We start from the raw sequence: 14,475 nt of genomic DNA, 5'->3' as shown, positions 1-14,475 counted from the left end.
ACAATAACGTTGCTGTTGCTTTGAACAGGTTTTGCACAACCTTCTCTCACTATTGGTAAGTCAAGAGTGTTAGAAGTACGGAGAAGCTTCAGCATCCCTACGGTGCCCATGTGCACCCCAGCCCTGGCTCTGTAGATAATGGGTCCTTTGTTGGATAGCTCCCTTTGCTTCCCTTGCCTACAGCAGTCTGAAATAACGAGTAATAAGCAGTAGGTCTCTGCACAAAAAAGCTCTTCCTGACTCCCTACAGCAAAAATGTTTGCCAAGTGCTGCTCAGGGTGGCTCTGTTTGTCTCGCTGCAAGGTCCGAGGTAGCAGAGGCCAGAAAGGGTCAAACGCCAGACTGAGCTCGTTGTGCATAGTCATTTGCTATAGAAAATGGGAATGCACAGCTCAAAAGTTTCCACTGGATCATTGGCAATTAGGACCTTGTCCAAAGCCCGCTCAGGTCATTGGGAACCTTTCCAGAGGCTTTAGATCAGAAGTTACCTAAGTTTGTGTTGTTTAAAGGAGGTGCCCCGGGGAGGCTGAACGCCTGAGCTGACTCGACAGCCACATGCCTGCTCTGCCGTGTCATGCAAAAAGGCTGTTCCTGAAGTGCCCATGAGGTGTCCCGTGCGGCACCGGGCAGCATTAACTCCTAAATGAAGCCTTTCGATGTCATCCTCTGCCAGGACCCTGGCTCCTAGTGGGGGGTCCCAAGGTCCCGAGATAAAACAGTCAAAAAGAACATCAGCTGCTGGGGCCCGAATCGCTTTGTTTTTCAGGTTTGGAGGGAGGCAGTTCTGCCTCCTGCGTGCAAATAAAAGGCTCATGAGGAAGTTCCCAAATGGTAGGACCCTGCAGATCTCATAGTCTGGGAAAGCAAAATATTCCAAACCCCTCGACTTTTCTGAGACTCAATGAGGACATCAACCACAGTCTTTTGAAACGTTGCTGTAAATGAACTCCTTCATTTTCTTCACATGCATAACTGTACACACCATTTTTGGACTCCCTATGTGAGTATACGATGGGAGAAAGCCCTGCAGGGAGTTCCCGTTGAGATTTGAACAATTGCACCATGTTGTCAGGAAGGAGTTTTTATGGCTAAATGCACATCGGTACCCTGTGTCCATTCTACTGTCACTCTCCTGTTCTTCATCCTTGAGTTAATTCATTTTGTACTTAATATTCCCTTCTTGGTGCGCTATGCAAGACCACAGGATGACACAGTTCACACCACAGAGATGTCAGGTCACTCAGCCTTCCATTAAGGTTGAATGGTTTTAATGGAGTCATAAAATTAGACTCCAAAAGTGGGAATTTGACACACAGCATTTAAAAGCCAAACCAGTTTGACCCCTTCTGAGCATGAGCTCCTATACCTTAGAAATGGCCCCTTATGAAAAAAACTTAGTGGTGTGAACTGACCTTTGAAAATATAATTCATTATTATTGTTTGCTGTAATGTGCTTACATCAGTCTGTATTACCATTATGTCAGCAGATACTAAGGACTGCCAGTCCTTACCCAAAGGGTTCACGCTCTAAGTAAGATCAGTCCTAAGAGTCTTGGGCAGCCAAAACTAAAGGATTTTGGCAAAGAGCTGCAGGACTGCACTTTGACCTGACCAAGAGCATCTGCTGTGTACCATCTCACTTGGGATATCAAAACTTTGGCCATGACAACTTAATAGCAACCAGAAGGTTTCCTTTCAGTGGTAGTCTGATTGAGGGTAAACTGAGGCACCGGGGGACGATTGGTGTCGTACCACCGTGGCCCTTTTCTCAGTTCAGGTGCATTTGTGAAGCAGAGACAGAAGTTGGGAAGGGAAGAAATTTGAAGGGATTGGTTAAGTCCATTTCTGTGATAAATGCCTCCTGCGCCTTTGTAGAGAAATTAGAATATCATTTTCCACGGCTGAAACCCAAGTTGCCAAACAGGGCAGTCTAATATCAGGGACCTCAGTAAGAGTCCCACTTTGTAAGACATTGCAGATCCTCAAGTGATAGAAAAGTAAGCGGGAGCTCTGGGCAATCAGGTCACCAGCAAATCCAGCATGCTTAGGTGATGATGCAGAGCATCTGAAAACACTGATTCTGGCTTTACTTACGCTTTCCAGTTGGCTGTTGATCAATTATAAAGCCAACTAATTCTACTTAAAAGGGCCAGCAAAGCCCACTGTGAAGTCCTTATTATCAGCTGGTTCTCCCTACATATACAGCACTGGCTATTTTTACAATGATCTACTAAGTTGAATATTTTTTTCAGTAGTTAGCGGATAGATTAGCTCTGGTTGTCACTGAAGGAATTACTGTGGTCCATTCAAGCAGAATAAAAACCTCCTAAGAAGCTGCAGCTTACGGGGCCATAGTGGCTCTGCAGAGGCTGTTAAAGGGAGTCTAGCAGATGAGCAAAACCTGACTGCCACAGCCTGAGACAGCCAAATGTCATGGGGGTTATTGTTTATTGTCGGATATATTACTTCTGATGTAGTATTTCCTTTGAATAATTATTCATAATTTACAAGCCACCTAAAGGTACTAGCTAAATGTATCTGGCTTCCCATGCCTGATGTGTGGTGACCTGCTACCGCAACAGACTGCCCCAGAGAGATTATAAATCATTATAGCAGCAAGCTTCTGATTTATCAGTATTTCAAGAAGTGGAGATGGATATTAGGTAGGTTTTTAGCCAAAGATCAGGGTTTCTAACCCCAGGGCACAATATGCAGAAAAGCTGACAATTTCTTTATTCCTCAAGGAATACCCTGGAGAAACACATTAACCCAATAGAGATGTTTTTCTGTGCGTGAGGTGTGAGAGAAAGTAGTTACGCAAAGAACATCCAAAAATTTTAGCAGGCATTGCAATCATTATAATCTAGTATCTCATAAGATCTGCCAATGCACTTTATCTTGCGTGCTCAGAACAGCAGGCCTAAAGTTTTCTGAAACATTATCTCCACACATGAAATCCAACATAAATCGGCAGCCATTCCTCTTTGAATTTGTTCCGTGGCAGCAACTTGTCTTGGCATGAAATATTAGCCATATGGACACTAGAATATCTGCTTTGACCTTGACCTCAGAATAAGTGCTGCCAAAAATGTGAAGATAACTCCTGCCTTTCATTTCTAAGAGCGATGCTCCATGAGTGTAGCACGATCCACTCTCCTGGTTGCATCTCAGTGTAAAGAATATGTTGGTTTTTTTCTTTGAATAGGTGCTCTGCTAAGAGTGTATTGTCTGCGGCTGGCTAGGAACTGGGAAGCAGTATCCCAGACGATGGTTTATTTGGCAGAGATATTTATTTCAGAAATAATAATTAAAAAAAGAGATAATTTCAGCATCAGGCAGTGGGAAGTGTATCGCTTGTAATTGCCTCTCACTACGTTATCCAGCCAGTGTTTTCATCTTCTGGATACTCTGTGAAGTAACAGGAGGCTGCTGGGGACAAGACGAGGTGAATTTTGTTGGTTGCAGAGCTCTGCGCTGTTCTGGCCCAGAACTGATGGTTAGTGATCAAGGTCGAGCATTTAGCTGGGCAAGAGGAACAGGTACTGCTCCTTTGGTGAGTTTTTGCTACGTGTATTGCACTGCTTGCGAATGGGTGTGAATGATGCACAGGATTCAGAATAAACACATTTCACGGCATTTGCATCTGCCCAACATGCAACAGAGCCCTACGGCCAAGTGGACACCTAGACAGAGATCTTCTTTCATTTCCCCAAGTCCCTGTCTTCCTTCTTTGCTGGTGCCCATAACAGATATTCCCAAGTAGGGTAGAACTAAATGGCATAACAACGCTCACGGAGAAAGCTGGCAGGCCTGGGAAGGGTGGAGAAGGGGGCAGGAAGGTACTCCACAGTCTTGGCTGAAAGGTGATCATTACCCAGTTTGGAGTCCTGCAGCTTTGACGAACTCGTCTTCCTGATTTGTTAAGACTTGTGACAACATTTTTCACCTTGACACCGCTGGTTGAAATTCACACTAGCACAGCGCTAATGGTGCCATCTGATGATGCTCAGTGGACTGTGCAAAATGGATTTATTCCGCGTGCTTCCTAGTGGGCAGAGATCCACATTACACTCGACAGCTTCAACATATGGAAATGGTGACGTGTGATTGATGTGGTCCCTGCAGGTCACGCTAACTCACGGTGTATTAGCCCTGCGTCCCGGGGAGGCTTATGCTACTGCAGCTGCCCACGTCCATTATCTGGACTAGGAATAAATGGAAGAATTGATGTTCCCAGCGGTGTGAATCTGGCACCTCATGAAATGATGTCCACTGCGGAGGGTGGCGGGAGGCAAATTTCACACAATCCAATCCCACAGCACATGCGAGCACAGAACAGGTTATAACCAAACATTTGTATGTGGGTGCGAAGGGCAGTTGTGTTAGATTGAGTCAGACCTCTGATATTCACGTGGCTTTTTAAAATGGCTGTGATAGCTGTGTTTTCGTGTTCATTTTTAACATTTGGGGATTTTCCACGTCTCATACTCTAAAATAAGTGACTGGATTTTCCGAAGTTGCTAAGTAAAGGACAGCATATATAACCCAGGAAGCCCTCTCATCAGACATCCCTTCTTGACCTAATTTTCAGCAAGGGCTAAGCAGCTGCTCTCTCAAAAAACAGATTGCTTAATGGCATCCAAGACTGGAGGCAGCCAAATTTAGGATTTTGCAGCCAAAAGAATGAGCGGACTAAGGTTCCCCATAGTAATGTGGACGTTCATCTGCAGGCCTGCTGGCCAAAACAAAAATGAAAACGTCTTTTGTTTCTACCCCTAAAGAGCAGGATGCTTTGTAGCTTCTACAGGGAAATCACCTGCCTATTGCACTTTAAAGCACTCTCCTGAGTCCATACTGCAAGCTCCTCTCTCCCTTTGCCGCAGAGATTCCCTGCAACCTTCCGGTTCCCACCTCGCTGCTCCCACGGCCACGGGGCCACCGCAGCCCCTGCGGATTTTCCTTTCTCTTCCTACTTTCCCAGAGAAGGCGACAAAGTTGGATGCTAGCTCTTCTGTCCTTCTGCAGAAGATGGAAGGTATTCCTTCCTGCCAGGCGCGCCAGCCGTGCCGTTCCCTGTCGGCTGGTCCCTCCCTGGTGTCTCACCCTCTCTCTGTGTTTTTTTCCTCCAGGTTTTCTACTGATCTTGGCACTGACAGAAGAGCTGGTGTTTTCTGTTCAGGTACTGTCTCCCACTGTCTCCTCCTCTCAGGGCTTCCCGATGGACACTACCACTATCACAGCCATGGGAACAACGCCTCGCCACAAAGACCGCCACGCGGCAGAACCCCTTGCCACGTCCACTCGTGCCATTCCCCACCCCATCAGCCTGGCAGAGAAAGCCCCTTCCACCGGGCAAAAGCAAGCGAGTGGCCCTCGTGTCGGCGAAAAGGAAACATATCATTTATACAACCAGAGTGCTTTGTACTCGGGACAGACTCGCCCCAAGGGGAAAATATTCCAGGTTTTCAAAGGCAACTTCACAGAGTCCTCAGAGCCTTACCTAAAGACAACCCTGCACTCTCCCTTCCCCACCCTGAGGAGCCCTTTCACAGACCACCCGTTTCAGTCCCAGACCGCAGCATCCAGCGATCCGAATGGCGCGGGGCTGGCAAGAACTACACACTCAGACCCTTCTCCCCACCGCAACGCCTCGGGAAGCCTTAGGGAAGCAGAGCGAGGGGACGGGGCCAAGCTAGTGGTGCAAGAGGCAGATTTTGCCACCACAACTGCTGGACCATCAACTGATCCTGAAGCAGTGTCGGTGCCTTTTAAACACACCCGCTACGGCGTATGGGATATGCTGAGCAAAAACAACTCTTGGGTAACCCTGAATCTCAGTACAAATGTCCCTCTGTTTGCTGGCCCTGGATCTGCAACAGCGGCAGCGGGTCACTCGGTTCAGACCAGTTTTGACGTCAGCGTCTCTTCCCCAGCAGCGGGAGACCCCAAGGGACCCGCTCCGACGCAGCACGGTGCGGTGACCAACACGACCTTGCTGGGCAGTGCTCTCTCTGCAGTGCCCACCACGAGGTTGTCCAGCTCCGTTTCCACGGCTGGCTCCACCGCCACCGGGAACTTCCTAAACAGACTGGTTCCGGCGGGGACCTGGAAACCCGGGGTGCAAGGAAATATCTCCCATGTCACCGAAGGGGACAAACCCCAGCACAGAGCTACCATCTGTCTCAGCAAGATGGACATTGCCTGGATCATTCTGGCTATCAGCGTACCTATATCCTCATGTTGTAAGTTAATTGCCACTTTATTTTGCTTTCTCTTTCCTTAAAATTCAGATTTTAGCCCATGATTCAAGGACCAGGTGCAGAGCTAACAGAGGCAGGACAGCTTGAGATGGATGAGAAGTGATCACTAGACAGATACCACATTCACTGACCTCAGTGCTTAGCTTCAAAATGCAGGGCTAAATTGTTTACGCTCAAAGCATACTTGCTCTGTTGCTACTAGAAATCACTTAGTCTTTTTGGGCCCTCCATTTCAGTGTGTAACACACGGCTGAACATCTCTAGAAGGTGAAGCAGCTTTACGTCAAGACGTTTAAGCTGGTGACCAAAAATTGTCAAGTCTTTAATCGAGGAACCACTATATCCTGCACTGGAATTGGATTTAAAAAGCCCACTGCTAACCACAAGGATTAACGACAGTTGTAATGACTAATACCTTAGGAAACACCAGTTTTCCAGTGCAATAAAATATTTAATTGCAGGCACTATCAGATTTTACAGTCTCATAACCAAAGCGCAAGCTTCCTCCATTTTAATTCCAACTTTGCAGCTGCCGAGGGAGCAGGAAAAGTTTGAAATCCTGGCCAGGAGTCAGCCACCTGCGGGACCAGGGCAGGTTGGGTTCCCAGAGCTGGCTTAGGGTCTCATCATACGACTCAGCTACAAAAAACACGGGAGAAATTACTAGAAAGCTTGTGGGTCCTGTGCTTAGCTGGGTTATATGTGCCAGGTAGGACAACATATTGTCAGGGGTTTCACTCGACAGAGCCAAGAAGGAGCCGCTGAATGGGTTGCGGGGTGTGATTGTGCTGATCTGCCTGGAGTCAAACAAAACCATAAACATTTCCCAGCCTTTGCTGCCTGAGGAAACGTAAAAGGATAGCAGCTAACAATACTGAGTATTAACCCTCGTATTTACAGCTACGAGCTGTACTGAGGACGTGGCTAGATGAGCTGACCGAGCCAGTCTCGCACACAGCTTATTCCTGCCGAAAAGGGCAGTGCTGCCCTCTCCGAGGTGCAGCCACCCGATCCTGCCCCTCTCCCTCTGCCCGGGCTTGACCTGACACCTCTCCGAACCACTTTCAGATTGCTAAAGCGGCCCAAAAATATTCACTTTGCTCTTTGGTATTTTCTGTCCACACAATGACCTGAATCAACTCCTCGCAGGGTCAGATGAGCACGAGACCTGGAGCGGATGAGGCTGTGGGAATACACACCTGGAGAGGGAGCAGCACTGATCCTTTGGGCATCTGCAAATTATTGCATTGGCTCAGCGTATCTGTTAGGCTTGTACCTCTGGGACCATCGCTTCTGCTGTTGCCAACGTGGTTAAAACCACATGCGAGAACAAAGCTTAAGCCTAAAAGATGGACAATCAAAGTAAAGAGAAACCGAAGCAGAAGTGTGCACATACTTCTGCGAAAGATGGAGAGGAAAAACGAGAGTATTAGCAAGCACAGCATGATGAGAAGCAGCGATATACGATGATTTGATGAACAGTGTTGTCTATTGATCAGTAGAATTAGAGCATTATGTTTTGGGCCAGTATTCAGAAGGAAAGCTGATCTGGATAGAAAGCATACAAACAAAAAACATAATACCATACATCACAAGCATAGGAAGCATAGGAACCAGCGTGTAAACTGCTGTATGTCTCTGCCTGCAGCGTGCCACATACGAGCTAATAACTAGTGATAGCAGTAGTAGTAGTAATAATACTATGAACAGTCTGTTGGCAGGACTTCTAACCCACTATTCATTAAATAGTGGTTTTTAAACTTTCCTTCTTACATACCATAACAGTATGTGTTCATAGGACTCTGCCTGTCCTGTTTCTTATATTTGTAAGCTACATTTTTAAAAGAGGCAAGTGTTATTTTTAAAATTCTCTTATACCAGCTCTAATACAACTGAGTGTTTAAATGATTCAAGCCTGGTTTCAGGACCAGATTTCTGAGGATGGTCTTCAGTGGGACTCTGCTTTTAAAATCTGAGGATCCTCAGATGTATTTCAGAATTGAAATGAATGGTAGGCAGGCATTTAAATGTTTGTTGGTTTTTTTTAAATCTGGCTGAAGTGCCTAGGGAACTGCTTTCATCCAAAAGTTATGCTGTTTAAACTCTGTCAGGATAAGTACTGTTGTGCAGGCATAGATTATTCCTACAGGAGAAGAAGAGTAAGGTATAACAACCTAAAGCACTTACTTTTACCCAGATGCACGTGTGTCAGTCATGGCTCCCCTCCGCGTTGCACGCTGGAGGGGCACATTGTTTCCTGACCCTCAGGCATCGGTGTATCTTTAGGCGGTGGTGTGGGGTGCACAGGTGTGTGGTGTGGGGTGTGCGGTGTGGAGGGGGTGTGGTATGGGGGGTGTGTGCACAATGGGGTGTGCGGTACAGGGTGTGAAGTATGGGGGGGGTGGCGGTACGGAGTGTGCGGTGAGGAGGGTGTGCAGAATTGGGTGTGCAGTAGGGGGTGTGCGGTGCGGAGGGTGTGTGGAATGGGGTGTGCGGTATGGGGGGGTGCGGTATGGGGGGGTGCGATATGGGGGGGTGCGGTACGGGGGGGGTGCGGTACGGGGGGTGTGCGGTGTGGGGGGTGTGCGGTACGGGGGATGCGGTACGGGGCTGTGCGGTACGGGGGGTGTGCGGTGTGGGGGGTGTGCGGTACGGGGGGTGAGGTACGCGAAGGGGACTGTCGCCACCTCCCGGGCACAGGCGCCTGCAGCTGAGGACAGAAGGCCCCGCGCTGGTATTTGCTTTCATCACTGCTGATCTAGAGGGGGCTGATGCTAAGGGACGGATGGAGTACAGCTATTTGGATTTCGTTTCATCTTCAAGGGGTGAAAATGTTTTCTTCCAGCTGTTGTGGGCATGGACTGAAGAAAAACTGCCCTGCTTCTGCCTTGGGATGCTGAAAGGTGGAGGTATCTCGGATATGGAGACTCAGGCCCGTGCTCTTACATACCTGAGCTGCCTTAGGAGGCAACAAGCCGCAGAGCAAGTCACTGAGGACTCCTCCCGTGGGAGGTTATTGCTGCCCCAGAGCTGTGGGCTGGCAGCTCCGTGCTCAGGCTGGCACCTTCAAGGCTGCTGGCCAGACCCATGGAGGAGGACGGCAAGCCCTGAGCTGCCGCCGAGACACCGGCGAGGAAGGATAAGGCCCTGCACCAGGGGAGAGGCAGCCCCGAGGCAGGGAAGTTACCTCCACACCCGGGAAGGAAGGGGAAGTTGAAGAGAGGGAACTGGAACCTGTGCATGGCTGCAGAGCTACAGCGCTCTAATTAACTCCTCTCCCTCCTGCTAATGAGGAGTGCCCCTGAGGCAGCTCGCTGACCTCCGGGCTGTTTCCAGAGCCCTTGCAGAGGTGCGCAGTGGCCAGCACATCTCTCCTCTGCCAGGAGCCCTCGTGCCCTTCCCCGTTATCCCTCCCCTGCGCGAGGGCTGGCAAGGAGGCTGGAAAATCCTGCCTTCTCGGGGTGCTTCTGCACACGGCTCCTGCTGCCCAAAATCCTCGGAAGGGAAAACGCACCATGATGCTGCAGAGATGCATCTGCCCCTTTCCAGCGCGTGGCGCAGTAGGGCCCTACGCGCTGCTCACTGTCACGCCTTTTGCTGACAGGCATCTGTTAAATTAAAACCTGTGGGCATTTTAACTTCCATAGCAGGAGAAGTGATCTGCTAAAGAGTGGTCTTGGCTCCTTGTCCCCACTGGAAGAAGTGCCCGGGATGCTGAGCTTCTCGTGGAGGAAAGACCCTGCTGGAGCTCCTCGCTGGCCCATCCTTGCCGTGGGGATTTGCACCTCGGAGCAGGAGGCAGCAGAGGGTTTGTTCAGCATCGCTGTACCCTGGCATTTCAGCCATGCTGAGGACTGGCAGGTCCCACCAGTGGCTATAGCACTAGCCTGAAGACCTGAGCCTCAGGAGCTTGCCAGCTGAAATAAGAGAATGGATTTAGCATCCCCATCCTTACAGTACATATTTCTTTAAGGATGCCTAAGTTTCTGAGTCCCACTGAAATCCCTTAAAATGCTAGCCAGAAAAGTAATGCTCTGAATAGGAACGCATGAGCCACATCTGCTGCGTGAACCTGGGGAAATCATTTCACCTTTTGGTACCTCAGTTTCATGGTATAAATAACAGGTGTAATGTTGCTAATGCCATCTGAGGGCTGCAAAAATGAAAGATTCTGTATTATTGAGTTCCCAGAAAAGCAAAGTCATATATAACACTGATATAAGTATTTTCTGCATGTCATAGTTTGAGTTGGTTTTGCGGCGGCCTTCAGGCAGCCTTGAAAATTTTTGTGCACGTGCATCTGTACATCTGTGGGTGCCTGTCTCTGCAATGCATAACAAGACACAATATGAACTCATTTTAAAACCCACCATCCTGGTTCTTGGGCTCCCAGTATTTATGTCTCGGTAATTACAGAATGACATGATAAAGCGTGAAAGAACAGAAACTTGCAAATCAGATGCGCAGAAGTCAATTCATTTAATCAGTTCTGCTGACTCAGGAAAATGCGAGAGGAAGGCTGAGCCTCTGAACACAGGCGTCAGCAGAACTCAAAGAATATATGAAGAATTGCCTTGGACCTAACCCCACTTAGCTCACGTTTCGTGCACTGGGACGTGTTCCACAATTATCTCACCCACTTTCTCCATCGCAAAACCTATGAACGTTTGCTTCCCAGCCTAAAGCGAAAGACATCCCAAGCCCTGAGTCTAATCCCCAGGTGTGAGCTCAGACTGAGCTGGAGAAGAGCCTTCTATTTCCAGATGTGAGCAGCTGTGGTCAATAACCAAACCCATCGTGATACCTGCATTACAGCTAAGACTGTACTACTACAGACGGCCACAGTAAATGAGGAAAATTGAAAGAAATATGGAAAACCCCATTATTTTAGTCATTGAGGCAACGCTTCTGTAGAAACGTAGTTTGTGTCATGATCTACAGGCACAGGAAGAAGTAAATTAACATCCTTCAGTTTGAATATTTCCTGACTTGTAAGTGCTTGCGATGTTCAGGTCTGTTAACATCATGTTTTACGTGGGAGCTGGAGAGTGGGAGAAGGGGGTATGCAGCTAGGTAAGAGTGGTAAAATATTTGAGTTGAAAGAAAAGACAGAAGACTATCAGGGACCTGTAGGGAGTTGTATGATGTCATTATGCTGCATTTATGACACCAGTATTGAATATGGTGTATAATCCTGGTGGTTTATGTTTTTAAAAAAATGTTGAAAGATTAGAAAAGAGCCATGCAAATGATTTAAGAGCTGAGAAATGCAGCATAACTCCACTTGCGACATCATGTAGTCCAAGAGGAGGCTGAAGCCCACATATACAGGAGACATTTCTGATAGCATATTTTTAATAAAAAATGCAAAAGAAGATTGACGAAGTGGTGCTTAAAGTTGGAGGTATTTAGGCAAAAAGGGGAATGTAAACACATCCCCGCAATGGAAATTAAGCATTGAAACAAACTTTGTGGGAAAGGGATGGCTATCCAGTCACTCCATGTCCTTAAATGAAGCTGGGTATTTTCCTATGAGATGTGCTCTACATTAAATACAGCTTATGGTTAACAGGTGTAAAAATCTCCTGGTGCACAGGTCTTGTGCAGGTGAGAGTAGTGGACATGTTCCCACCAGCCTAGAAATCTGTCAATCTGTGAGAATCTATTTTCTCCCATTTGTGGGATGTATTATGTCCTGTTTCATTGGGGAGGGGGGACACATAGATAATACAGATGTAATTTGCCTTAGGGCCAGAAAGAAGCCAGCATCAGAGCCGGAGCTTTTCAGCAGCTTAGCCCCTGAACGTGTGGGGTGACTTTTGTCCTTCCAGACCAGCAGCAGGTCAAAGGATACGGGTTAGAAATGCTTCTGAATTCCCTGAACCTCCAGTCTCCACAAAATTGCAGAGACCCCTGATATTTGCTAACATGTATTGTAATATCAGGCTGACACAGGGACAAAGTGTCCTCGTGGCACTCGCTATTGACTTTAACATGGAGCAGGCAAAGGGAAAAGTGGGTTTAGCTTTTTTGACTCCCAGAAAGCATGCAGGTGAGTGCTTGAAAACCAGAGAAGTTAGCCCTTTCTCTGCCCAAAGCACTGGCCATCTCTGAAACAGAGGTGATACGTGGCAGCCCTGAACAAACAGCACTTTCTCGTCCTTACGAGGACATCACAAAATATAGCAAGAAAGATAAGCGAGGTGTTGCAGCTACTGTTTCTCTCTTCAGCTCTGCTGTTGTTATTATTGCCATTTCTCCCTTTCAAACCATCTCCACCCTCTATGTAGTTCATCCACTTGATACGTCCTCGCTGGCCATCGCAACCGTCTGTCTGGAAAGAGGTTTTCCTGTTGTGCACATCATTCTAATCATGGGAGCAAAGAGAAATCTACTAATATTGGTAAAGCTGTACCCTGTTCCTAGTATTGTTCTGAAAGTGAGCAGTCCTACATTAGCTACATTAATTTCACTAAAATATGCCCCCAGAGGGTAGTTAATAGAAGATGAAGAGGGTATAATCACATTCCAGCCCTGCTGTCCTCTCTTTCCCTCTTAAATCAGATGTCCTGTGCTTTGAATTGGGGCAGCTTAGGTAGACAGCCTTCTGCTAAAATATGTTCTATGCGAGGAAGCTCAGGAACTCATTTTCCATGGTGTTCCATCCATTTGCTTGTGTGTGCTCTAAGGTTGGAGGCCAAGACTGTAATTAAGGGAGCGAGCATTATTGCTCTATAGCAACCATATCTGCACATGGCAAGGCCATTTCCTGCTGGAAGAAGCAAAGATCTCTCTCGACTCAGTGTCACCGGCTTTCCAGCCCCTAAACCCCAAATCCGATACTTCTCTGTCAGCAGCCACAACATTTTATAAGCTGTAAAATTTCAGGCTTTCAAAACATTTGCACAGCAATGGAGTTGGCTTTACTGGGGCTCTCGTATCCTCAGGCATCTTCAAAAACGCTCTGTGCCTTAGGGAGCACTTGTTGCTGGAGTACCAAAAAGCTCTCAGCTCTGTTGGCTCTCGCCAGCAGCGGGGAGGACTAAATGTAGGTCCTGCTTCATTTTCTAATCTTAATGAGCCTGCAGGCTGGGCTGGGACACGGAGAGGGAGGGTAGCAGCAAAGTGGGGAGCAAAGATGCAGCCCTTCAGGAGGGTGGGCATGCATTTTTCCGGCTGGGGAGCGCAGTTCTGGTGGCCCCTGTGGGGTCCTGCCTACGGGCACAGCAGCAGGAGTTGCGCTGTCGGGCTGTCAGCAAATGAAGCTATTGGTGATAGAAAGACTGAAGCAATATGAGTCAAAGATAGTAGTAAGTTTGATGATGTCCTGCTTTTCTGAAACATGCAGGAACAGCACGGGAGATTTTTCCATTAGTTTCGGAAGAAGATTTATAGCGTAAGCTCACCTTTCCCTTTGAATGAGACGTGAACTGCCTGAACTCAAACCCGTTAAATATTTTTTTCTTAATAGCTTATTCTTTTATTTTAAATAGAGCTCTAGCCTTGCACTTTTGTATTGCCATTTTGTGTGAGTAGATGGGATAAGAAATTAGACCCACGGCTTATGGGTAGCTGCGATGTTTGTCAAAACATACAAAGCAGCTTTGACCTCTCTGCAGTCTTTTCTTTCCTCGGGGCTATAATTCTAATAAATAATTTTGGCTGTAGCTAAGAAAATAATCTATTTTTCTGCTTCATGAATATTTTCTCTCTTCTTTTCTACCATAAGGGATTTAGAAATAATGAAGTGAATTTATGGCAGGGCATTCCCTATTTCACAGGTACAAATCAAAGTAAGTACATGTCCAGCTACCTGTATGTCTGTATAAATCAGGTAGATTACCGGTCAATTAATTCCACAGGTGTAAGATAAGCACACAGAGCTTATGCATTACTCCTCTGAACGAACCCTTGTACAAACCTCAGCTTCTGCCTGAGCAAGGACCAGTAAGTTCGTTACAGTGGGTTTGCTTGGCTTTCATAAAATTGCCAAATTACCCATCTGAATTGGAACACAGATGACAAAACCAAAAGCAATTCCTGAAAATAAGACTCAGCCAGCTTTGTGCTCAGCCCGCCCGCTGGAGGAGCGTTATCCCGGCATCTCTGCGGTCAGGGGTGCCAGACAGACAATTGTAGCATCCTGCGCAAGAGCCCATCTGTTCCCCTTGCTGGTCGCTGACGTTTTGGAGCATGGTCACAAAGTACCCAAAAT

At 47.4% G+C, this 14,475-nt stretch overlaps 1 protein-coding gene across 3 annotated transcripts in view; it reads left to right on the top strand.

The window, feature by feature from the left end:
- The window catches only part of TMEM108 (transmembrane protein 108), a 169,525-nt gene that overhangs the window by 152,583 nt on the left and 2,467 nt on the right, over positions 1–14,475 (top strand). For all 3 annotated transcript variants that reach the window (XM_075745630.1, XM_075745629.1, XM_075745631.1), the window contains one exon: positions 5,130–6,242. In XM_075745630.1, coding sequence (XP_075601745.1) covers positions 5,130–6,242 — 1,113 coding nt within the window. The remainder of the gene's footprint in view (positions 1–5,129; positions 6,243–14,475) is intronic.

The sequence above is a fragment of the Balearica regulorum genome, chromosome 2, assembly GCF_011004875.1.
Source record: "Balearica regulorum gibbericeps isolate bBalReg1 chromosome 2, bBalReg1.pri, whole genome shotgun sequence".
NCBI lineage: Eukaryota > Metazoa > Chordata > Aves > Gruiformes > Gruidae > Balearica > Balearica regulorum.
This window is presented reverse-complemented; position numbering and strand designations above follow the sequence as displayed.